The sequence below is a fragment of the Pempheris klunzingeri genome, chromosome 7 (genome assembly GCF_042242105.1).
Source record: "Pempheris klunzingeri isolate RE-2024b chromosome 7, fPemKlu1.hap1, whole genome shotgun sequence".
Lineage (NCBI taxonomy): Eukaryota > Metazoa > Chordata > Actinopteri > Acropomatiformes > Pempheridae > Pempheris > Pempheris klunzingeri.
In genome coordinates this window covers 25,229,019-25,255,792 of record NC_092018.1, presented here as the reverse complement: position 1 = coordinate 25,255,792, position 26,774 = coordinate 25,229,019, and the positions used below count along the sequence as shown (strand labels likewise).

At 42.9% G+C, this 26,774-nt stretch overlaps 1 protein-coding gene across 2 annotated transcripts; it reads left to right on the top strand.

Annotated features, from left to right (window-relative positions):
* The first annotated feature begins 1,083 nt into the window (after window positions 1–1,083).
* gnb1l (guanine nucleotide binding protein (G protein), beta polypeptide 1-like) lies at window positions 1,084–24,850 on the top strand. 2 transcript variants are annotated; one of them, XM_070834075.1, is made up of 7 exons: window positions 1,084–1,169; window positions 7,263–7,417; window positions 7,821–7,946; window positions 8,203–8,365; window positions 10,847–10,939; window positions 17,930–18,145; window positions 24,083–24,850. In XM_070834075.1, the coding sequence occupies exons 2-7, from the start codon at window positions 7,308–7,310 to the stop codon at window positions 24,359–24,361; spliced, it is 987 nt and encodes a 328-aa protein (XP_070690176.1). In that variant the 5' UTR covers window positions 1,084–1,169; window positions 7,263–7,307; the 3' UTR covers window positions 24,362–24,850. The 2 variants fall into 2 exon arrangements, with proteins under 2 accessions (XP_070690176.1, XP_070690177.1); XM_070834076.1 differs by lacking the exon at window positions 1,084–1,169 and adding an exon at window positions 4,425–4,458.
* The last annotated feature ends 1,924 nt before the right edge of the window (window positions 24,851–26,774 follow it).

Here is a 26,774-nt window from a genome sequence, read left to right as displayed (position 1 = left end):
TAAGTGCTTATGTATTTCATCTAGCTCATTAGTGAATTAGATACACTGGTAATCCTCCTCCACTCTAAGTCCAAAATATTGTATGTCTCATTTAGTATAATTTGAGTAAGGTATGTCTAAGAGGTGAGAGCGTAATTTAAGTGGTTTCATGTGTGGAGTAAAATTCATGCCATGCACCCGAGTAACACACCAAATACTACGACTGGGTATGTCCCAGATTAAGGCCAAAATAAATTCAGGTGTATGTCAAGTATTTTCCCTCCCTTGAATGAGTGTTATTCTTAATCTTTCTGGGTTTTTTCTGTTGCTTGGACCAAGAGATTATTTCGGTTTCTAACCTGCTGTGCTCTACATGTTATGCACCTTCTCCCACTGAGCCACCTGTGCTCCGTATTGTTTCATTTCAGGGTGCATCAGGGGGACTGGCTGACTCTAATCCACGGCCACAGAAGAGGTTTAAAACACTCTGGTTTCATCTAATCTTCCAGCTCAGACCTAGCCGAGCTTGAAACCCTCTTTCTCCATGATAGGAATGGACAAATAAAGGTCTCTCCCAGCACTCCCATGAAAGGGGCCTGTGTGCTCTGTGGATTAGGGCCCTGTGTTTTCTCTGTCTCTCTTTCTCCATTAGACTGAAAAGGATGAAAAAAAATAAAGACTCTCCTGTTAGTGCAGTATTCTAAGGCTTTGAGAGTTCTGTAGTTATCACTCACTTTCTGGTGGGTTTCTTTAGGTAGTCAAGAGTGTTCAGTAGCCCGTTATAGAAGATGTAGGAATTTAACAGAGCTTACTGGTAGGCTATATCTATTTTGTTGTCTGATTTATTCAATCCCTTCCTTCTCTTGTCTTAAGTAGAAAATACACATGTTAAGTGACAATCTAACAACACTCATCCTAACCAGATTTTAATTATATGCTGGAGTATTGTGCAGCTTGTTTTTTATCCAATGTACTCCTAACTATTTATGTTTATATATCCATTCAGTACTTTCATAACGAGAGAGAGGGAGAGTGAGAGTGTTGACTCTTTTTGTACAGGCACTTTGCTGGGCAGCTCACCCGCTGTAAATAGAGGTCCTTCAGCACCGGCGCATGTTTTGTATCTCTTCCTTGCAGAGCTGTCCGAGTCCGCCTGACATCTGTGGAAACACCGGTGTCTCACTCAAATGGTATTTTGTTAAAGCTTCTATTTTACCAGAAGGAGCCCGCTTTACCCTGACATCACGCCTACCGTGTAGTAACAACATGTAGCTGTTGTGTGTCGTTTTTAGCTGTTGTGGGTAGTTGCTAGCTTGTTGCTAACCTTCTTGTAAATAACACGAGTGACTGTGTAACCTAAGTGCTCCTATTTATAATCTTATCTTTTCTGTTTCAACATTCAAGTTTATGCTTCAGCCTCTGAGAAGTAAGTAATGAACACTGACAATAACGCAGCCCTGAGTTGAGTCGCACAGAACATAACATTACCAAACTGCATTCAAAACTTTGGCGATTTAACAACATTTAACTGTCTAGCTGATCCACAATTCTCAGCTACACTCCTTTTCTCTCATTCCCTTTTTGACACCCAGTCTGATTTAGTATTTTGTCAGTACTTTAAATCAGACTAATCCTATTCTAAGTATTATCATAACTTTATCTAGGCTGGTGTATTTAAGAGGGCTTTACATGCAAAGTAAATGAAAACACCAGTGTATCTCCACCAATACAATCCCAGTTTTATATAAAACACTGAACCACTAAGGCCAGCCTCACAGCAGGAAGGTTCTAGGTTCGAATCTGCTGACCGACTGGTTTACAGTTTGAACTTGGGGTCTTTCTGTGTGCAGTTTGCATTAAATGGTCGCTCTAAATGTGTGTGAGTGTGAATGGTTGTCTGTCTCTGTGTGTTGGCCCTGTGATTGACGGGTGACCAGTCCAGGGTGTGCACCGCCTGGCCCATGACCCTTAAGGATAAGCGGTATAGACGAGGGATGGATGGACTAAACTGCTGAATACTAAATTACTAACTTTCATAACTAACTCAAATATTAGACCTCCAATCGTCCTCCAGCAGTATATACTCCAGAGAGACACCGAACAGTGTGTTATTGTGAAAGTTTTGCTTTATTTAAAATGAAGTGCTGCTTGTGGGTGAAATGGGCCTTCTATGAATGGCTTTCACTGAGGTGTGTGTGTCTGCCACTTACCAACACAACAGAAACTGCCTGATTTTTTTTAATGGCGTTTGGTATGACAGTTCATAGATAAGCTCATGAACTGGCTGTAGTGCAGCTTTATTTTGGAAGAAAGCAATGTGTGGGAGACCTGGGAGAGCTTTAAACATTTCAGCTACTCTTTTGATTGTCAAGAGTATTTTTAAGAAAACTTAAATCCAGATGCAGTTTTAATATTTCTTAATATTTTCTATAATAATTTACATGCTGTCATCTTTAATATGAAAATATGGAATATTGAAAAGGATTAATACAGCCTTGGTGGAGTTATGTACTCATTGATCATGAAGCTCCTATGCTAATACACATTTACAGCCTAGGGTTAGGGTTAGGGTTTGTTCATCTTGCCAATTGTTAGAGCTTTTTAAATATGTCAGAAGAGTTCTCACTGAGCTCCGGAAGCTGTTCATAACATACAGTTAGCACTCTGTCAAACCTTTCACTGTACACTGCTTAGTCTTCATGCAGTCACTCATCACACACCTGAAGATGACCGACAGGTGTAACACTAGGGGATGTGCTCTTTGACAAAGTGTAACATCTTGTTGTTCTGTTTTCTTTGTCACCTATGGCATGATGTCTTATTGGGATTATGGCACGGTAAACATTTACTTGTTCTCATATCTTTGCTGTATGGACAGCAAAATCCCTGCAGAGCCAATAGCCCATCACACCCGTAACGTGTGGAGATGTATGATGACACTTGAGCTGTCGACCCTCTTGTGTCCCTTTATCCTTTAGTGTCCAGGTAAATGACCTCATGGAGGAAATGGGTGATAATGCAAACAGATAAGGTCCTGGTACCTGTTGGCCGCAGTCAGGGCCTCCTAAAACAGGACCCTCTGACACAGTGCTCTATCAGTGCCTGGCTCAATGACACCCACAAGGCATTTAGTTCTTATCTGCAATGGCCCCTGTTTAGCATTCACGCCATTCACACGAACAATACCACCTCTTCCCACTCATTGGATCTGTGACTGACAGTGGGTGTTGGTGCACTTGTGTCTGACTTCAGCCTCTATCTGACGCTGGGCTGTTTATCCAGTCCAGATAACCCCACCAAGACACAATAAAGGGTGTGTGTCTTCCTCGCCACTTCCCATGTTGTTTGTGTAACTGGACTTTTATAATGGACCCCGCTCTTTATTTGGCAGGTTGGTTTCCTCCTCAGAAGGATCTGTATTGGTTGGGGGAGGGTTAGGGCAGAAAGGCTGACTAATGATCATAGCACCAGCTCACCACCCACTGACCAGTCAGCGAGGTGGAAGTGCCCCCTTGGCGAGACAGTGAAAAGCAGGGAAACGGCAGATAAGACCACTGCCTGTGATAAACAGGAGAATGACTTATAGCTGGGGTATGATACAGCAGCACCAGCTGGATTTGGCATCTTTCTCCCTGATATCTAAATTTTTTCAGGCTGGCAGAGAAGCTACAGAAAAAGATACTATTAGTTTGAAACATTATGGAGTTGGATTTTTCATTGGAAGGCCTATCTAGAATGCAGGCTTTGAGTTATGTGTAATCTACTTTCAGTTTTCATCATGCAGCTCAGATCTCATATTTGACGAAGCTGATATCAGCAGGGGATCTTGGGATCCCATGCCTCCATAATGGCTCCAGTGAAGCTAGGGCATTATAAAGCTTCTATAATAAAACCCCTGTGATCAGTATATCCCTCCCTCCCTGCTCTTATTTATGAATGGCAGAATTTGACAAGGGGGCAGCTCAGGTAGGTAGCTGCCGATCACATGATACCAGCACTAAAGAGCCAAGCGAGGAATGTGGACAGGACTCCCCCCTCACCTCTACTCAAAAAAACCAAAAAAACTTTGATGCCCTATATCATAACGAATACCCTCTCTATCCCCTCCCTCCTCAAGCCCTCATATGTGCAGCAATGCCGAGGAGGGGAATGGGTGCTGGAGTCGAGGGAGAGGATGGGGGGGGCACAGATAGTGGCTGCGTTTGATCTGAAGGTCGCCAGCCCCTTGCTGGTGTTGAGAGATCCTTGGCGGACGAGGCTGGCTCTTATTTAATAACATGAAGGGGAAGCAGACCTTTCTCTCATAATTAGGCCTAATTACCCAGTAGGTGTGGACAGACGGCCCAAGAAGAGACAAACTGCCTTTATCCATGGACTTAGAGTCAGATTACCCCAGAGCTGTCTTATCTGTTTCAGGGCCAGCAGGAGCCTCAGTCCTCCTCTCTTGCCTCTTCCCACTGGCTCCCATATCCAGCTCAGGTATATTAATCAGTCAGTCTGATTTATTATGCTCTTTCCAAGACGCACAAGTTTAATTAGGCAGAGCTAGTTATCCATATTGTGTAATTTTTCCTGTGTAATGTGCGGCATGTGTAATAAGAAAGTTCCCTGACCTGTTTTTTTTTTTTTTTTTTTTGTATCTATTGCTCAATTAGTTTGTAAGAGCTTCTTAGATTCATTAAAACCGCTGGGTGCAGTGACTTTCTGAGCAGAGCAAGTTAGTTGAAAATTCCTTGAGAGTCCTTGAGAGTCTGTGACCAGAGCATCTTACCCACCCCAGCTCCATACTGCCGCTACCGCAGCAGTTCACCAGAGATGTTTTGATGTCAAACACACAGGCAGGCCTGACAAGTGACTGGCTCGATTGTTTGCTCGGCCTCCTCTCTCTGCAAGCAAGGAACAATTTAAGGGACCTTGCAAATAGATTTGAGTGACATCCTGCCACTGTCTTGTTTGTTTACAGTATCCGTCTCTCCCTTCCTGAGCTGCCTGCATGTTTGTATTTGGGTTTGTGGGTGACTCACTTGCAGCCGCCACAGCAGACCTATTGTTGGGGGCAGTTCAGACACTGGAAATGCTGACGCCTTGAGAACAGACGCACTTGGCTACTTAGGAAGATGTGACAGGGGAAACTGGCCATTATGCTCATCTTTTGGATATAAATTTGACTTTGCAGACCCACAGTGACATCTCCATCACTGTCCCCAGCTGTTGTGTGTGTGTGTGTGTGTGTGTGGTTAACAGTGAGCTGTGATCACTATTGGAAAGTCTTACAGGCGCTGGCCACGAGACAATGAAAACAGCCAGTTCCAGGCTGCTGTATCCGTGACTTCACACAGCTCCATGCGGGCCGGCTGTAAGAGGACAATAAGGAGTGCTTAATCCACCTGTTATCAGGGTGAGCCTCACCCTGTCACATACTCGCACAGGACTCAGGAATGCAGCCTTACCCACCCGTTCACAGCTTAACTGACAGACCCTCACAAAAACACTGTTGACGGTTTTTACAATTTTCTTCATACCACAAAAAACAAGTCTGTACAGTTGTTGGCCGAATGCTTTCCTGTCGTTTTGTATGAGTTGAGTATGAATGGTCATTCCACATTAACACTAAGTGTTTATTTTTGTCATTTTACATATTTGTATGGGTTTTAGGGCCATCTTTTCTATGGTGAGCACGGAAAATGCTCTGTTTTGCTTGCAGGCAGTGTGTCTCTATGGTAAACCGATAGTAAAGCTGATGTGTTGATTGTGTGCCTGTGAGCCCATCGAACTGCAGCATTGTGTCCTTAATTAGGCAGGCTGGTCAGGGGTCTCTGTCTCTCCGCTTCACAGACTCACATGGACAATTTAACCACTAACCTCCTGAAATGAGTTGCTCCTGAATGCCTCGGGCTCCAGTTTCAGTGTCCACTGATTGCAGGGAGCAAAGGTTATGATAAGTAAAAGTGGAGGAGGGGGTGGTGAGGTTGTGATATATATTAAACAAATGTGATCTCTAAAGTGTTGCTTACTGATATTTAGAGGTGCTGCTAGGTGGAGATCCAGGCCAGCAGTTTCCAGCCTTTATACTAAGCGAGGTAATTGTCTCATGGCTTCAGCCTTCTATTGAACGGAATGATACCTTCTCATCTATCTCTTGGCAAGAAGGCAAATAAGCATCTTGTCCAAAAATGTCAAATCATTCCTTTCAGCTTAAGACAGCTTTGTGTGTGTTTTTTCTCGCTACTTTAGATCTAGAACTTTTAGTAGTGTGGTTTGGCTGATTTTTGGAAAAGTCACATTTAGTAATTTAGTATTTGGTGTAGGTGAACATGTTATTGCAGACAACCTGGTAGAAAAAAATTATTTCGGTGTGGTTGGGAAGGAATTTACTTACCAGCCTGAGGGGAGACAGCCACCGAGCCTTTTTATTTTAATTAGTAGGTTAATTCTTTATTTATATTTGAGTGGGTTGTTGTTTTCACAGGTTTTTGAATGTTCATTGTTTCCCATAACACTAAGAGGGTGAGATGTGCCATCCTGAAATTATGAACTGCACATACATATATATAATACATATAGGTATAAAAATGAGCCCCCTGTGATTGTAAATACAATAAGCAATTCACAACATGCATGGATAGGTGTATATTGGCTATGCAAATCACTAAGAGTCACTTATAAGTGATTGTGCTGCAGTTTAATGTTGACGCATCATTTCCTTGCAGCATACCTGCGGTCGGTTGGGTTTCCTCAGCTGCCCAGCCTACAACCGACATGAAAGCCTACGCTGTTACCCCTGCCTCTGGGACAACGGCTGTTGATCACAAGAGGAGTGAGAAGCCTGAATCTCCGTCTGTTTACTGTAATTAAGCTGTCAGGTGCTGTGATTTATGACGTATTGAGTAAGAGAGGTTTTATCATGTAGACTAGAAGCAGGGAGACGGAGAGAGCCACAGGGTTTGTAGCTACTAACAATAGAGAAAATACAGACGATACTTTCAACACAACTGTCTGCTGTGTGGAAGAGAAATGCTTCGAGGCAAAGTGGAGCTGCTTTCTGACGATCTTTGCTCAGTGTTTGTGCAAAAACAAAATGAAACGACTAGGTTTCTGAGATTTTGGATTGTAGGCCCATACTATCTTTTACTCTTAAGAGGAATACAATTAGCCTGTTTTAACGGGAATGCTCATCATTTCTGCTGAAACGACACATAATCGTTGGAGGCTTTTGCTGTTTCTGTCCAGCCTGTCACAGAAGTAACTCATCTCTCAGCTCACTTTTCTTGTTGTTGTTTCAGTGGATGTCATGACACGGGCTTGAGGCCTCCTTGCATGACCCAGGGATGTCTCGTCCGGCTCCGTCCCCCATCTACACCCTGAGGGGGGCTGGCGGGCCCCTCAACACCCTTCACTTTAGCTGCCGTGGAGGGGACACTCCCCGCCTATTTTCTGGGTGAGTCATTAATCTCAACATTAATAATTTTGACACCTCATCTTCCTCACACAGTGAAGATGTTTTTGTTCATCCCCTCCTCTTCTCACTATGATGGTGCCTTCAGTAGGTCGATCAAAAGACACACATAGACAGGTTTGTTTTATTATGTGTGATAAGTAGATACCGAGCCAGCATAACACGATTCACTTCAGTTTTTAAAACAGGTCAAGAGTTGGGATGTGCACGACCAGCTACTAAAGCACCTCGCACCAAAAGCTTCAATATTATTTCATTATTTGTAAGTTTGGACAAGAGCAGATATGACCATTGACGAGAGCTGAGCAGTGTTGAATGGTATGTTGTGTATATCCTGTATGAGGAACATAAACAGCCTTCATAAGTGTCCTGGTGGGTTTTGCAGTTCAGGGAAAGGTGCCATCCATATCTGGAACCTGAACACCAGGAGAGCTGAGAAGGTTCTAGAAGGTCATTCTGGTAGCTCGGTCATGTGGGTCAGCACACTGCAGGCGACAGATGCCCTCATCAGGTGAGGATGACGCCTCTCTTTGTCTCCTAACCTTCTGATAAGATGGCTCACCCATCCTTCTCTTACTGTTTCTGTTTCTAAAATATTATTTGTACTGAAAATGTTGTTAATTACAGAATTAGTGGTTTTCCTTTTAACTAAGCTTTAATAGTAAGCTTCCACTGTCACACAGCTTTTGAGATGCCAGGAGTGTGTTTTGAAATAGGCAAATAACTGCAGCTTTTGTCTGGTTTTGTTCTTGGTGTTGCTGGAGCAGTCAGGGACGGGACACGCAGGTCTGTGTGTGGGATCTGAGCGAAGGTCGCAGTGAGGTGGTGGACTCTGTGTGGACTGGCAGTGTTGGATTCTGTCAGTGCTCCTTGCTGGAGACGAGCCCTGGAACCCACTTGCTGGCTTTTGCCGGACAACAGACAGAGGAGGTTAGACACCATGAATGGAGACTAAATTTTTCTGTTGGCGTTCCTGTGAGTGCAATGTGTTTGGCTGCTGTTTTATAAATTAGGCGACCAATTCATTTTGTACACTGCCTCTCACTCAGTGCATGCTGGGATGAGCTCTAGCTCATGCAACCCTGAAAAGGATAAGTGCATGTACAAAACCAAATGCAGGAATGTCACCTTTCATGCCAAAGTTTTCAGTGTTTCCTGTGAAATTTTAGTTGAATTAATGGCATGTTATCATATGTAAAAATAATGATCTTACATATTGTTATTTATTAAATCAAAAAGGTCATGTGTATTCTACCACCAGCTAAATGTCTGTTAGGTTTGGCTGTGGCTTGTGACGTACTATTCTCTGAATCCATTTGTCTAACACACCTAATAGCTCTGTGAGGTCCTAAGAAAGCATGTTTAATTGTGCTTTCCTGAAGGCGGCTGCTACTTTGGCTGATGAAATAATCAAAGTGCATGTTACCATTTTCATCTTAGACTGGTCCATTAAAAAGAAAATTCCCAGGCCTGAGAGATTGTGCGCTGGAATGAGATCACAGTTCCGTCTGCATAATATGTCTGGTAGTTAATGCTCAACACCCACAAACCCTGTAGTGTTTTGTGTGGAGTGAGGGAGGATGGGGAGAAGGGCAGCCACCGATTCAGCCATCTTTTATTGCCTCCAGATTCATGTTACTTGCTCCGCTGTGGAGGAGCCACACTTGAAAGGGACGGAGCAGTCACCTGATCCAGCCAAACGTGCCTCTGCTAACCCCAGTCCAGCAGGCCAGGCATCAGGGCGCCTGTGACTCCCTGCACCTCAATAATGCCATTGTCCCAACAGACAGAAAGACAGACAGAAACACACACACACACACACACACACACCCACCCATACAAGTTGGACCAAAACAGGCCACAGCCGATTTTGTCATTCTGTCTCCCCACCCCATTCCTCAGACATAACTGGCCAAGCCAAATTCTTATCATGTATCCACAGAAAAAACACCCACATGGATAAATTCCCTCAAGAAACAATACATGTGCACTTGCCACGAAACATGCACAATGGCATGATTCCGTGCCATAGGCAATATGAACACAGAATACCAGTTTCCTTCTTAGCTATTTCAGGTGGTTTTACTGTTTACTGCTCACAGTTAGATTCCCGGCAGCAGGTTGCTGCCACGGCAGAAACATTAATTAATAGTGTGGGTGTTTTATTTATGGGCAGTGTGATGCCACACAAGAACAGTGATCACCTGAGGCACAGAGAAGTCCTTAAAGGCCCTCTTTGTCAGGCACGCAGAGGTAAACATGCAGGACAGATGTGGCCTAGCGCTAAAATACAGATCGCTCCCTTAAAGGACTGTTTAATCTGAGGCCTAATGAGGATGAATATGCGGATCATAAGCACAGAGGAAGTCGAAGGAATGAGTTTTGGTCATGATGTGGGTACACACATACAAAGGTACACACTTTATCATTGGCTTCATTAGGCTGTGTGAATCAGTGCCAATGTGTGCAGGAAAGCACCATTCATGTCACGGGGTTGGGCTTTAGCAGGATTTATTATAGACAGTGGGGCGGCTGCTCTGCACTGATGGATGGTACTATACTGCTGGTTGGAGGCACTGATCTGTGGTAGTCCTGAACCACAATGTCAGGTTCGGGTTGCTGCTTTATTTGAATTCAGAAGACAAGCAAATCATGACTTGGCAGACAGTTTGTAGATAAATATACGTACGGCTTTAATTTGTGTGTGTAAGTGTAACTCAATGATGAGAACAACATTAGAGCAGGTATAATGAAAACAGACAAATGAAAGCAAAAATACTTGAGGATATATTTAATAAATTCATAAAATAATTTGAAAGAAGACACTTTTCATATGCACGCCTGCCTACCAGTTGGATTTAACCTCAAACCTAGAGTATGAGCCTGATAAAAGTTACGTACTTTGAAGCTGTGCAAAGCAGTTCAGCATGACACCTGTAGAAGTGTAGAATTAATGAAAAGTGATGATAGCAGGCCGCATACCACAAGGTGCGGCACATGAACAGGGATGACCGTGTCGGTCTGTGTGTCCACCATTTATTGGACGGATTGGCATGAAGTTTGGGGCAGATATCATGGTCCCCAGAGGAGGAAGCCCAGTGACATCGGCAAACCCCTGACTTTTTCTCTAGCCGGATGCAATTTTAATATCTCTTCTTTGTGAAAACTTGGTGTCTACCTCACAACAATGTAACTCAGCTAATGACAGTCGGAGATTAAGGTGTGGTCTCGAGCTGCTTGCCTCAATCAGAGATGAGGCAGCTTATCAGTTCTTCTGTGGGTCCACAGGGAACCCCACAAAACTCAGCCCCAGTGTGTCCATAGCTGCTTGACAGGCTGTAGAGTGCAGAGGGGAACAGGTCAGTTGTCTCCTGTGGGTTTTATAATCGAATTGTCATTTGTTTTCTGCAGATCAGAATTATTGAGCTACCCAGCAAGACCCCAGTCTGTACCCTGGTGCCAGACGCTAAGCTTGGGATGGTCATGTGTATCAAACTGTGGCAGGTAAGCACCAGGAAGCTGTCTCAAATGTCAATTTAATAGAAATTGTTGTATTAATTTTACCTCAACTCCAAAACAGTAGCATTGTATCTCTCTGTAGTTACGTCTCAAGTTCAACGAGTTAACCTTGGCAGCCATTATCAAAAGCAGGGGTTTCTGTATCATCTTTTTCCTTGTTTTAAAGGGTACTTTTTCAATACTTACCTACTTTCTTCTGATTGGCCAGCAGCCCATAACAAGGCGCAATAATAGAAAAGTCAACAAAAATGCACTTGAGAGACGTGGCACATGATTTACAGCCCAACAACTCGTCCTGGGCCATTTTTCCAAGCATTTTCTTCTCAGCTGGCAGCGAGCTCCAACACTGTAATTAGAGCGTTTGGAAGGGCCGGGGGTTCACAGCCATATATCAGCCTGCAGCTGTACATCCAATCTGATCTGAGCAGAAAGTTTGCTTTCTATTTTGTAAATGCTGTCGAAAGTTTTATTTTCCAGCCATTTAACGAGAGCCTGTAATTATTTTCATGGTTAATTATTAACTCTTGGGGCTTTGGGGGACAAAGTCGGGTTTTAGACCTACGCAAGACTGTGGATGGTTGGAATAAATGCTGCACAGTTTACAGGCAACAGAAATCAAAACACAGTCAACAGTTCTAAAGTCAGACTATGGTTGGCTGCTGGCTTGTGCCCATTTAGTGTCACAGGCCTATATTCCAGTAACATTAATTAGTTACTTAAATAAGGCAATTACAAAACATGACATTACAAAACTTAAAGGGTCACCTTTATTGTGTGTTGTGAAATTATTATGTAGACAAGTTAGAGTCTCACAATGCATGCTGACAGTGTGTTTGTATTTGTCTTTCTCTCCCTTTGATTTCACTGTTACACCCACCTTTCATCATCTGATTTATGAACTAGTGCTGGTTCAGCGTTGAGTGCCAGGAAACATAATGATCAATTATATCATTATAAATTATATAATATCATTGTAATACAGCACAGGCAGCTGTCTGACTTCAAAGCCAAAGGGCCCAGGTGAATCTAAATCATTTCAGGCTGATGCCTTTCAAGGCCGAGGCATGTTCATCTGTTACACCGAGCGAGTCGAGACGTCTGTGCAGTGGGAAGAGACTGGAAACAGTCCGCTGCGTGTGCGTTTGTGAGAGTGTGTACACCGGCTTTCACACACACACACACACACACACATGCAGGCTGGTTGGAGACTCCACCCACACATTCTGTCTGTCTGTCAGTCATACGTAAAAATGCACATGTTGCCTTTCACATCAAAAGCTCATATGCTACCCACTGTTTCCTTGACCTCACACAGCAGGAGGCAGCAGCTGACACCATCATCCCCTCTCTCCACCTTGTCTCTCTCTATCACACACACACACCATGAAGAAGCCACTGGCAACGATCTCCTCTCTGTCTTCTTCCCACCGTTGGGACGAGAAGCGATTATGCTCCATTATTTTCAAGACAGGCTCACCAACAGATTTATTGTCGGCCTTCAAGCCCTCTCTGCTGGAGTTTATGGAAAAGATTAAATGCAGTGTTAAACCGCTCTTTCTTCTCAATTCAGTATCCCTTCAGCAAAATCCCACCCAGCATTTAGTTCATATGCTGGGATATGTCTGAAAGGTGACAGAGCTTACTATCTGATTTCTCTAAATTTGATTGGCTGTGAAGCGGTGAACAGTACAGCAGACGTGGAGGAGGAAAGTGCCTCCACATGTGGGCTTTGACGTGTGTGTGGATGTAGGGCTTGGCCAGGGGGACGGTATTGATGTATGATGTGCAAGGCTTTTAATGTGAACAGAGGCTGGCGGGGAAAAGGAAATGTTCCTATACAGATATCCATCACTCTCAGCTCATCACCTTGCTGCCTCGTGGCCATGACATCATGGTGGACCAGGACAGAAACCGGAGGAAACGATTGGTTCCTTATGTTGAAGCAGTGCCTGCCTGAGGCCTGTGGCGACCACATCAGCAAACAAGCTGTTGGTCTCACGGATGTTCATAATTTTGGAAGGACTTACCACATAAGGAAATGACATACAAGTCTTTGCTGAATATACAATAAATTCAGTATGTCACCCACATACTTCTCTCTAATTACATTTAGATTATGTTTATTATGTTATGTTTTGTATTAGTTTATTTAAGGAAGACAGCGCTCATTGATCTACTGTAAATGAGCCAGAATTAGCCTAAAAGCTTAATATTCAGCTATTGTTCCTGACCACATGTTAGAGAGACAATACATTTAAGGCTAAATCCTATAAATCCTAAATCCTATATGACACACAGCACAACTATGCTCAAAATCCAGGATTACTGGAACAGCATGAGAGTGCTCTTATTAATCATTTAAAATATTGCTTGAGCTGTTGTATTGTACAATGACAGCCGCCTTTTTGACAGTTTTCATGTAATTAGAAAAATAGCAAAACCCTCAGTGTGCAAAAAAACATGACATTGTTCTTATGTGTGCATTAAGCCCACACCATAAACTGAACTGGGCTGTGCTGAGAGGCTGCGGCCGTGCGTTCCTTTTCCTCCTCACATCTACTGCTAGAGAAAGTTCCCTTTCAAAACAGTGATCTAATCCAGGAGTGCTTCGATCAGGATTTTTTGGGCGAGTCACCAAAAGCGAGAACTAGCATTGGCCATTACCGATCACCGGGTCTATTTGAGGCCTTTTATTTATCATGTAGCAGCATTTATTTATTAACTGTTCTTAACAATGTTGTGTATTAATAATTAGAATGAATATATGAGCAAATATCATGAACCGACAAATATTTGTTTATTAGCAGGCAACATGTGCAACTTGTTCCACTCTCTCCTACGCTTGGTTAGTGAGAACAACTTCCAGCTTAACAAATATAATAAATACTATTTAATGTATTAGAAATAGTAAAAGTAAAATCTAAATGTGCACAGCACACCAAGTTAGAAGAATAAATTGCATATACTGAGTCAACAAAAATCAGTTCCAATAGAGAGAGCAAACCTGGGGATTAAATCAATTTACTCCAGTTTAAGAGACTATAAAAACTACAACATAAAAAGGCTATAGCCAAAATATTGTTTCAAGTCAGGCATTGTGTTTTTATTTCTTACAACAACTATTCAACTTAATTTTTCTTCTTCTAAGGATTAACATCAAATTGACATGTAATTTGAGTTGAAGTCAGCAGCCAGTGTTTGGTTCTCCCAGCTGATCTTTGATTTAGCCTTGGAGTGTAACATGTGTGCACAGGGTCCTAAGACCTCAGTCTGCTTGTTTGTTAGTGTTCAGGTTTTATCTGCTAAAACCTCTGTTATTACTGGAAAAGACTTCAGATGCTGTGTACACACAACAGATACGGGCCTCTGAGGCTTAAAGCAAAGCTCACCAAGCCTCTGCTCACCTCTCCTGCAGGATGCAACAGCTGTCTGCTTGTCACTGGCCTCAGTCAATCAAACCAGACGTGTTTTGTGTCATTAAACTACTAAGAACAAATTAAGGTCACTAACGATTGATGGTTGATTGACCCTTGATCTACTCTGCCCACAGGCCTGACTTAGACTATCTTGTCCTAGTGACAAATTTCACAGAGATCACTTTTTAGAAAATATCTTCTCAAAATGAAAATTGAATTTCAGTTAAATCTCCGGAACAAAGTATATCTCTCTTGTAATGCTCGGGCAAATGCTTGAAATCACGTCTTTCTCATTTTAATCAAGATCTCTGGTCATGCACACAGGAAAAGATTGAGATCTGATAAACATGTTGCAATAAAGTTCAGTTCAATTCAACGGTTTCTAATTAAAGACAGGCGTAGAAGCATATTGAGCATGTAAATCTATCGATTCACTGAGTCCGAGAAAATTAATGTGAGAAAGAGGAAAGACATGGTTTTTGCATAGATGGAGAAATGGTAGGAAACTATTAGCAAATTAACCAAGTTGATTGTCAGAAATTAAACTAGTTACTTATTTGATGATTAATCCTTTAAGTCGTGTTTCAAGGATTTTTGTCTTGTGACAGTATTTGTTTTGAGTCGGCTTTGGACTGTCAGACCAAACAAGCAATTTAAAGATGAGACTTTCCGCTTTAGGAAATCGTGATAGGCCTTTTACACGTTTTTTCTGACATTTAATAGATGAAATAATTAACAGATTAAGGAAGTTTCAGCAAATGAATAAAATAATGACAAGATTGCTACAGTTTCAGCTCCAGGAGAAAAGCTGAGTATGGAGTTGATTTCTGTACGTGCAGTGAATTTCTCTTGAGCTGAGCACTCGGAGGAAACACTTATTTAGATCTAATGATTCAGTAATTTTAGTGATGGTGTGTGTTTGTTAAAGTTCGTTGTAGTGCCTCCATAGGTCGTATCCTTGTTGCCTCAGCATCAAGGGGAAATGAAAACTGCTTGAGACACAGGAGAAAATGGGTAAAAACTTGAAGTGTGAAAGCCCCTAACTCTTGGCCCAGGGTGGTCTGAACCAACCGCCTGGACGACCAACAGACCGGACTCACAGCTAAATATAGGGCTGTCAGCCCACTGGCTTGAAATGAAATTGATGCATTGCTAATAATGATAATGATGTTTACACTTGAATGAGCTCTATAAATACAGTTTTGCAAAAAATGGCATGGGGTCATCTGATTATTAACAAATTGAGGCCCAACTAGTAGCCGTTCTCCAAACGGCCCGGCTTCACTGCCCTCTCCTGCCTCTGCAACCAGCTTCCATCCATCTGTCTTTCCAGCTGTTCTGTGGTGATGAATCTCTACCCAGATCCCCGGCCCCACTCCAGCAGAGAGCCCTCTTGTAGAAAGGCCTGTGGAGGATATAATGAATTAGGTGTCTACCCAGGGTTCCCCGACCTCTGACCCATGACATCATCAATCAAGGAGGTCCTACACTTAAGTAAAACGGTGGGCCCCAAGCCTGGAACGCTTAGCCCGGTCCCTGCCAGCAAGCAGCAAGCGGGGGCCACTGATTTTCACTTGTTTTTATTTGTTTTCATAATCCCTCAGTGTTCGTCCTTGCTGATGTGTTTGGAAGGAATACACGACTCTGTCTACAATTTGTTTAAAGCTGGAAGAAGAGAAATATAGAGCGTTAAGTGAGAAGAGGACTTGAAGATGGATGAAAAAATGGCAGACGAGGCCCCTTGCACATATGGAAAAAATTTCTTTCCCTCCCTACTTGGGCACAGTACTGTTGCTGGGGACCTGACATGGTATTTTAAAGGAAAGGCCTGAGACAGGACAGGGTTTATATATGCGCCATGTATTCATAGGACTGCTGACATGTATTATGAAATTTTTAAGTCATTGTTTGGACTACACTCCGGGCTTGGGTGCATGTGAGGGGATGTGTTCTAGTAAGCGACAAGCCTTCATGTATGTACACAGAGGAATTGAGGTCAGATCTCACCAGATGTCCCTACCTTCTTCTCTTGATCCATTCCCCGTCCTCCTCCTTGTCTCTTCTTCTCCTTTTTTCCCTCCAGTGTTTGGTTGATATACAGTAGGAAGCCCCCGTTTTTATCAGTTCACCTTTATGTTCTCGTTCACAGAAGTGATTTACAAGCTCGCTGTATACCTCCACACAACCTCTGGGCCTGTTTGAACACACACACTCCTTCAGAAAAAGCTAGCGCTGAGACGTTATCTGTGACTCCCCAACAATGGGAAGCCACCGGTTTATCATTCCTTATATATATCATACTCCTTCCTTTCCTCTTTTTTTAATATGCATATAGGTACATTTTGTACTGGCTACAGGTTGCTCTATATATTTAACAGAGGTAGTGTGGTTTCAGTTTTGTGCCTGTTGCTTGTTTGTTCACCTGGTTTCATTTCATTTCATTTCATGTGGTTTGAAAGATTTACTCTGATTGTTTCACCAGTTGTAAACATTGCGGCTCGATCTGCAGTGTCCTGGGGTGAAATGCAGATGAAGCAAGACTATAGTGTGTTTTTTGTGCATAAGTTTGTTTTAGTATGTTAGCATGTGCAAGGCAAGCTGAGCTAATTGTCAATTGACAGAAAATTAATGTGCATTAATAAATAATTGTTTGTCATTAATCAAGCAAAAATGCTTGATTCCCAGGTTCTCTCTGGTAATCAGCTTTTCTCTGTTTTGTATGATTGTCTAGAATTTTGTAGACTAAATGATCAATCAATCATCTAATAATTGAAAAAATAATTGATGTAACGACTGATTGATATAGTAATTATTTACAGCCCAAATGGTGTGCCTAAGAAATATTATTTATTTATTTATTTATTTTCATAAAAATCATCTCTGTTAAAATTTGGAATTTGCAGCTGCAATAATTCGTATAGAAAATAGTTTTAAGAAATTGATTGCTGATGAAAGAATGAGGCAAATTAACGCATGGTGTGTAATATAATAATATATAATCAATATATGGTTATATATAACAATAGTAATTTACTTTCCTCCTGAGAAATAAAGATGTAAGAAATATAGCTACATAGAGGTATGGATGAAATATACTTAATCAGTGCACATGTGAAGTGTATATATATGAAAAAACTACTAAATAGCAGTCAAAACTACATGCAACAGTAGCTAATGAATTTGGGATTTAAATGATTTAAATAAAGCCAGGCTTAATTTGAACAGTAGGTTCTGCAGTTACTTGACTATACGAGTGTCGGCAGCGAGGCCTGTGGCTCAGTAATATGGATGAGGAGCAAAGTGAGGAGTGGTGTAATGGAGGGCTGGAAAAAGAGAGCAGCAGGCTGACGAATGGAGCCCACAGCGTCTCTCCGAGTGTCAGCGGGAGCTTCCAGGATGATAACCTCTGCTCCGCTCAGCTTCCAGCACCACTCAGCGGTTCCTGTGGGTTTTACTCCACAGCTCTCATCTCACGTCTTCCCTCACACCACTCATTCTGTGCTTTCTTCCCATCCCGCTGTCCCTCCTCCTTTCCCTTATCATCCTCCCTCACTTCCAGCCAGACTCGGGTCCCGGACCCCTTCTGTTGGCTGGATACGAGGACGGTTCCCTGTTGCTGTGGGATGTAACCCAGAGGTCCAGGCTGAGCCAAGCCAAAGCCCACCCTGAGCCTGTCATGTGCCTGACCTTTGACACCAAGAGTCTGAGAGGCATATCGGGCTCCTCCGAGAAGAAACTCTCCTCTTGGATGCTGGACAGACAGAACAACCTGCAGGTCAGCAGAACTTAGAGAGGATAGTGGTGTTGTCTAATCCTGTGGTTCCAATTTTTTTGTCTAATGAACCCCCACAGTCATATCATATTCCAAGTGTAGTCATTTGTTTTTTATTTAACACTTAAACACAACATTTCCCACCACTTATCCAGTACTTTTAACTTTTCATTATTTATAACTTCATAGCTTTTAGCTTTTCTATTACTTTTAGATGTCATTTATTTATTCATTTTGCTAATTTTAGCAATATATTTTTATCCATTACTTTTAGCTAAGTATTTCAGTCATTTATCCATTGCTTTTACTTGACTGTTTAAATGGTTTATTTAAAATGTTTATCCATTACATTTAGCTAACTGTTTAGACTTATCTGTTCACTTGCTAACTACTGTAGTGTTCAGGTGTTACAGCTGACGATGATGATATATTTTTTTTCAAATCCGTGTACCTGTTTTTTTGTGGATGTAATTTCCACGTGTGCCTTGTCAGCTGCAGAAATACCAGGTGAGGTATAAGTTCCCTGGTTGAACCATTATAAAGTTCATGTGTCCAACTGAAGTGTCACTGGTTAAGGTCCTGAACCTCTACCTGTTAACTAATTGCAGCTCAAGGAAGTCAGCCAAAAGCCATAAAATATTATAGAAAGTTAATGGTGGAGATGGGGGGAGAGGAGTGTTACCTTTCTCCAGGCCCTCTTGGAAAACATCAGGGGCCAAAGAGGAACAGGCTCAGCGGGGCTCCGGGGGCCATAAATCAGCTGCTGGTTACACAGCGTTGGCAGGGCCAGGGGCCAAGGGCTGGACTTAGGCTGTCACTCCAGAATCAAACCACCCACACACAGGCTGACATAAAGTCACACATTAGGCCTGGATAATATATGTTGTTCCAGGTGAGAAACAATTACTTGATATTACATAGTAATGCACAGAAGAAGTATGTATACTCTCATTTAGCAGTTTAAAAAGCAGTCCCTCTTGGCCAGGCTACTATTGAGAGGCACACTTACCTTAAAAACACAGCTCACACACGCACGCACACACACACACAAATACTTGAGGATAGTTCAAACTACACACCAAAGCCCATACCAGAGCATCTTCTGCCACACCAGAAGAGATCAGCTTAGTGCCATAATTCATTTTACATAACAGCCAATGCTTCGGAGACTAAACGCCTCATTTGAAGCTATATATTCTCTTGATTTCATGAGCAAAAGGGAATGCTCCCATTTTGCAGCCAACTCCCATGAATCAAAGCAGAAAGGAACCTGAGGCTGATATAGTACACTACTGCTCAGTGAAGGGGTATTATTCTTTCCAAGGCTTTTTACAAATGAATGCTTGAATTAGAAATATTTGCATAGCCCCATTTTTTTCCCTGAAAATGCGTCTACAAAAACACTACGAGGGATTTGATTCAATATACCAAAAACAGGAGGAGAGTGGTTATTTGGTTTATTTTGCTCGAGCAACAAAATATTGATTCAGCATGTAATCCAGGATGAGGATGACAGGAAAAAAGCACAAGGAGAGGGAAAAGATCCAACAGGGGCTTTTAAATTATCCTGAAGTGCAGCTCAGTGTGACGTCCAGACAGCTATCCTCAGTTCTTCCCACAAAAGTATTTTTGTGTGGCAGCAGTAAGGGGGCGGGAGGACGTGCCGGGTGGCGGACCCCGGCCCTGGGTCCTGACGGACGACCCGTGAGAGGTAATAAAAATATCAAAACCTCGGAGGCCCCTTAACCAAACAAAAAACACATCTGCAGTAAAGGGAACAGTAGTTCACAGTGGGAGGCTGCAATAAAGGCTGAGGAGGCTATAAGTGCCACAGCATCCCACTTCCCACAAATTACTCCTGCGATACAGTCCAGTGTAGTGGATCTGGCTGGCAAGGAAGATGGATGCTTTCTGTGAAATGGAGGGGGAAACTGAATGTGACACAACACAGTGCAGTTATGATTTAGTGAAGCTGAAAGGCTGTGAAGTGAGCTTATCAAGGCCAGATAAAGACAGATAGCCTCGGGAAAGGAGGTTAATGTATTACACATGGCTCCCAAAGGCCTTTATCTGCTGTTTGACCTGGCTGGCCTGATATCCTCTCATAGTAATGAGGCATCATCTTCAGCTTTTTTTTCTCCTTTCCTTCTAGAGTGCATTTTCGGGAATGTGTCAGAGTGAGACTATGAGGGCGTGGGTGTAAGGGTTTACAAGCTGTTAAGCCAGATCGACATATATTTAGGCGGCCACTCAAATGTATTGACAAGTGCAGTGACGGGCTCCTCCAGGACAAAGACAAAGACAGAGGTCACATACTGGAAAGAGAGAAAGCGGGTAAAGACAGAGGAAGATTAGCAGTGTAAATCAAGCATGGCTGACAGCACGCTATTTCTGAGACTGATGACAGTTCTCTGCAGGTGGAACTCCTGCCCCTCATCTCCACAACAATGTAAAGATGTCTGCGGTCAGTAGCCACCTGCATGGTGTCTTCTGTGAATTCTTGCATCCCTCAGCCAATCCTGATCTGACCTGACTTATGGGTCAGGTCATACCTGGCACAGTCTGCCCTTGCACTGATGTATGTATGAGCTGCTGTCATAAAAAATTATGGCTCTCTGCATTGAGCCTCCCCTCTTTCTTTTCTGAGTGGGACTGCTCACCTGTTTGACACGTCCATCTCCTGTCAGCCAGAGCCAAGCTCTGACAGGCAAGGTGACAAAAGGCTGTAATCTCCTCGCTGCCGAGTGTGATTCAGGGACAGGGTGTGTCAGAAATACCTGTGAAAAGCCTCCCAGCCGCTAGGCTCGAGTGAGTGAGCGATGATGGGACGTTTCAGTAGACATCCGTGAGCGCCAAGATCCGTGCCAAGACTGAGGGGAAAGACTGGGAGAAAAGTGGAGCAAGGCCTGAGTGAGACCTGCCAAGTGGACGTGCCTTTTGAACGTCTCCTCTGTCGGTGAGATGCTAGAGAAGAGGATCCTGAAGTGTGAGTTTGTGTTGGATCTGTCGTAGGCCACAAAAAGTGTGGTGGGCCCAGCTGCTGAGCAGGGCCGGCATCCTCCTGACAGCTGAGAAAGCTGGCGTTGGACAGCAAACCTTCTCTGTGTGTCTGCCTGCTGCAACACAGGAAAGAAAGGAGTGATCACAAAATAATAATAATAATAATGATAATAATAATAATAATAATGTAGCCCAAAGACGAATTCTGTCTACGATGAGACAGTAAGGAAGCAAGGGGAGAAAAATGGGGCGTCAAATGGAACGAGCCAAGACTCCCTGGTTAGAGCTAATGGATTTCATTATAGACTGAAACCTGCTTAATAGTCGCACTGGAAGTCAGCAGCTTTTTCTTGGTAATCATTCAGCAGTGGTGTGGCTCCACAGCAAGAACAACAATGCTGCTGCTGCAGAACATGGAATTAAAGTGGCCGCGCAAATTTAGTTTCCTTTGTAAGAACAAGGAAGACTTATCCTAACATCCAGAAATAATGTTTTACTATCCATTAATCTGCTGCCTGTTTCACAATCAACAAGTCATTTAGTCCATAAAATCATTGTATTTTCCTAGAGCCCAAAGTGGCAACTTCAGACTCCTTTAGTCTCACCAACAGTCCTAAATCCAAAGCAAATCAAATAACTTTCATAGAAGACTAAGAAAACAACCAAATATGTAGATTTGACAAGCTGGAACCAGTGTATTTTGACATTGTTGGAAATATGCTTTTTTGCTCCCCTGCAGAGAGTTTGTTGACTTTAGTGATCATGTCTGTGACGATGTTATAATATTGTTGTTGGTTACTTTTCTGTCAATCAACTAATAGATCATCTCATTATCCCAACTCTAATGTTTTTATCATCATACTGTATCCAAAGAGCCTGATTCTTGTGCTGCATTGTTAATCACAACATAGACAGATGCTGCATGAGACCAAAACCAACATTACTGTCGGGCACCAACTTGCATTTATTTTCATGATTGATTCATCTGTTGCTTGTTTTGTGATTAATGGATGAATTAGTCTACAAAACGTCAGAAAATAGTGAAAAATCAAATCCCAGTTTTTTAGAACCCAAGTTGACGGCTTCTAATGTTGTTGTTTTTTTGTCCACATAATAATCCAAACCCCAAAGATATACAAGATATTACAATAACATAAAGCAGCAGAGTCTGCACATGTTTGGAATTTTATTTGATAAATTACTTAAAACAATTAATTAGAATTTCAAATATTTAGCAATCACTTTTCTGTGATTGCTAATCTAATCAATTAATCCACCATTCTTTTCAGCGCTGTCATCGTCAAGCACCACCAAAATCACAGAGTAAACACGGCTCTCTGGCAGCTCAGGAGCCGGCATAGCTGCGCATGAGCACCATTAATTTTAAATTGCAGCACGGGACAGCCTTTTTCTCACCACTTTTCTCTCTACTTTCTCAGACTGTACAAAGTAAAAACAATTAGCCAGCCAGCACTGCTGAATGACCATTACTGCACCATTACCCATTTAAAGCTTACAATTGACCCTGTAATGAAACAAATGACTTTTCCTGACACAAACTATGGGAAGCAAAACAAACAAAAACAGACACTTAAACCCATCATTATCAGGCCTCTAATGCAAACCAGATGGAGAGAGGAAGGGGCATACCAACTTCTTGAGGTAATAACAAAGCTCCAAACAATCTTTCACCCTCCAGGTTTCTTTGTATCAACGTATCTGGCTTGTTTGCTCTAACACTATTTCACACTGGTGGTACCAGCAACAATCCTTTAATTTAACAAAAAAAAAAATCACGAAATCACATCACCGCTTGTTCTGAGCGTAGCTTTCTCGCTCTGTTTTGATCAATGACATTCCTCCCTGCTCCCTCTCTCCCTTGCATTCCACTTTATCCACTTGGGCTATGAGTACCTGGCTTATATCTTCCACATGCAGCTTGCGGATGGTTCCTGCCCGGAACAGGAGCTTGCAGATAAATTCTCCCAACGTCCCTTTGCATCCAAGGCCATTAGTCTCCCTGGACACAACTTATGAAGTCAATTTTACGCTGTCCAGTTTGATTTCAGCTCCCATATCCAGATGTTTGTGTCCCGTCTAAAAGTCCAGCAGAGATCCCTCGTCCGCAGGAAGAGCACGTTCGCTCCTCAGGAATGCCCATCACAGCAGGCCCTTTAGATAGTGATCTTAGCCACCATTCATTATAATATGTCAGAATGTTGCCCATTTAGAGAGATTGATAAAGTCCTTGGGACACTGTAGATCACAGGCAGAGGGAGCTGTGGCTAATCTTTAGCAGGCAGACGTTACAACAGTATATTTATCGGGTCTCCCGCTGACCGGACCTTTCAGTGTGAATGTAATTCATCAGAGGCATTTAAAGCAACAAGGCCTCTGCAAACAAGCGTTTCAGCGAGATGGTCCCTCTCTTTCTTGCAAACTGTGACAAAGGTAACACAAACCCCTTCATGCTTCCAAAATACGACTTGCTAACTCCAAACCAAATAATGTGTTGCAGAGAGATTTGCCTGCGGCCCTCGTGCCATAATGTTTTATGGCTGATGATTGAGTCCCAGGAGTCCACAGCCAGGCTCAGCAGACATCCAGACTCACACTTGGACCTCAGTCATCGGATCAGCTGATCAGTCTCTCCCCGTCCGTGTTTGTGTTGGCTTCAGTTTCCTAGACGACAGTGATTAATTGACTTACTTACCAATTTAGTCTGTCTGATTATATTTTTCTCCTTATTTGCATAAACAATAGGCTCATGCGGTTTTAGATTTCTCTGACAGTTCTCACAAAGACTACCACCATGCATCCTTGGCCTTTGCATGGTCTCTCTGTGTGGAGGTCCTAGTAATATGTGAAGGCATGCATGGTTGATACATGGTTCTAAACTGCAAACACCTGCTAAGATTCTCCTCCTCTGTGGTTTTACAGCTCCAGGACTGTGTGATGCTGGTCAACCCTGGGGTTTCACAGCTGTGTATCAGAGGGGACGGTAAACTCCTGGCGTCGGCGGGTTGGGACCATCGCGTGCGGGTATTTGGATGGAAGAAGCTGCGACCGCTGGCAGTGCTTCAGTACCACACTGACATGGTGCAATGCGTGGCCTTCTCTGACCACCAGGAGCCCAGACAAAGACTGCTTGCTGCTGGATCCAAGGACCAGCGGATCAGCCTGTGGTCAATATACAGTGAGGGGTCTGACACTGGCTGAGCCTCTGAGCCTTGGGAGGACATATAGACTTAAAGGCAATTCTTTCCTCAACCTCATCTGCACTGATGGTCACTGGGCCAAAATTCAGACATATTCCGGAGCAAAGGTCTGATCCCCGGACACATGAACTGTCTACATTATATTTAGCTATACTTATGTTTTAATATTAATGTCCTGCATTGACGTCACCATCTAACACCAAATGGCATTGGTGGGTGGAAGCAATGCAGGGGCCTATAAATAACAATGGCTAATGTTTTTTAATTCATGAGTCAGTTATTAAATTGGGGTTTTCACCCGAACTGCTAAGAGCAAGAAATATACAGTAGGTAGATAAGGGAAAGACATTTATATGACACATACACCTCTGTGTCAGTTCTGCTAAAAATAGCATCCACATGGACCCTGGACCTTGACTTCAGCTGTATCTGGATCTAGTGACCTGGTAAATAATGCTTGCTGAAGTAATGAAATAAAAGAAGGAAAAACTTCAAAGTAATTTTGTTCATGTTGAGTTCCAGTTCGCCCCCCCCCCACACAGCGAGCCCTTGTATGTTAGTATGTGACAAGTGAGCACTTAAATAAGGACTGGTGGTCGAAATCAACCTTAACTTATTTTATTTAGCTCTTGCGTGAACTAAAATGACACTAGATCCAAAATGCCATTTCTCAGACAATGTCAGCAGTTAAAAGTGTCTGTAACACTTTAACTGCAATGCCTTGTTAATTTGGTTTTTTTTCCTTGATCAACTGCAGGACCTAATGAGTGTTACTGTGGACACAATACAGTATTTCCATTGTGTATATGAATGTAAACATTCATGTATACCTGTGAGAGCCAAACAGGCTAACTCAAAATGTGAGGCCAGGTAAAATATCTGATCAAATACTTAATCAAACACTCGTTGACTTCTTCAGCCCACTGTTTGCTGAAGCCTTTCTTGACGCTCTGTGCAGCTACGTGATTGTGTTGACTTATCTGATGGGAGATTTGCTCCAGTGGATTTGAATTTGAGGAATACGGCGCACCTGAGCAGTTCTGAAATCTTGTCTTGTTATTCTAGCAGGTCTTAGCTCAACACACAGGCTCTCCAGCCTGACCTGAGCTGTGTTTGGCAAACAAGGTTAATCACAGCGGGGACATCGAGAACATAGAGCTGTTGGTCTAGTGAAGGTGCTGATCTGCAGATGCTCTCCTCAGTCAGCATTTTCTTTTTCTTAGAAAGTATTATCTTGAAGAAATCTACAATAAGCTAAACATCAAGCTCATGAATTTCAAATAAATAAAAGATAAAATCAGTGGGTTAAAATGTTAAAATAAGGCAATTTCTTCTACTTTTTCTCCACATGTAATGCCAAATACAGATGTCTTTTTAAGAGACAGACATTTGTCATGAACAAGGCCAGGGGTCTTGTTGTGAAAGTCCCAGCGAAAATAGAGAGGTGTTGTTTTTCTGTCCACTGTCTCTAATAATATCTGTGTGAGTCAATGAGCAGCATGGGAGCTCATGTGTTACAAAACGGCGTGCCGAGAGGCCGAGGGGGGGGGGGCAGGCCTTCAAACACTAGACGTTCTGCTTCATAAAGGCCTCGTCTCCTGGGATGACCCCAAGTTGAGAAGCTCTCCGTGCTGTACAGGAAAGGCCTGAGAAATCAAAGAGCCAGACAAGCATAATGGCCACGAATCATCAGTGGACGGGGGAAAGATGAGGTCACTCGCCAGACGAGCTGCCTTCCAGTGACGCTAATCTCTTTGAAAAAACAATATGTAACTGCAGGTTTGGTTGCTTGTCTTGCTTTTATATTCCAAGTTTTGTTTTGGGTGTTTGTATCCTTTGACAGCGTTTTAAAACTACATGGAATAAGAGCTTTTATTTGCTTGCTTCTTTTTTCAGGTGGCTGCTTTTAATGACATGTTTTCCTTGTCCCCTGCAGAGCTCCATCCTTACCTTTTGTCCCTGACCCCGCTGGTGACATCTTGCATTCATAATAGCTTCCTAACTCTGCTGTTGGCTTTGAACAAACACGAGAGGTGGCGTGGGCCAGCTTCCGTCCGTTCTCTGATAAATCAAATACTGCGTCCATTGGTGGAGATGTGCGCTGAATGGAGCAGACAGCAAGCCACCGGCCTTAGAAGTGCCGGTCGACATGGCAGTGGACCTCGTAAATCACTTCATAATGGATCATTTAGGAAGTCAATAAATGGACAGGGAGGCTGTCTGCACAATAGGCCCTGTGCTTCACTTATCACCTAACGTGTGTCTTCCTTGGCCTCGATGGTCAGAGGTCAGCCTGGCTTTGGGAGAGGACATAATCCGTTGGGGAGTGTGTGTGTGTGTGTGTGTGTGGAGTTGATGCTGTCACTCACTGACCCTTTGGGTGCATTCATGGACATGCAAGGCGTCACAATGAG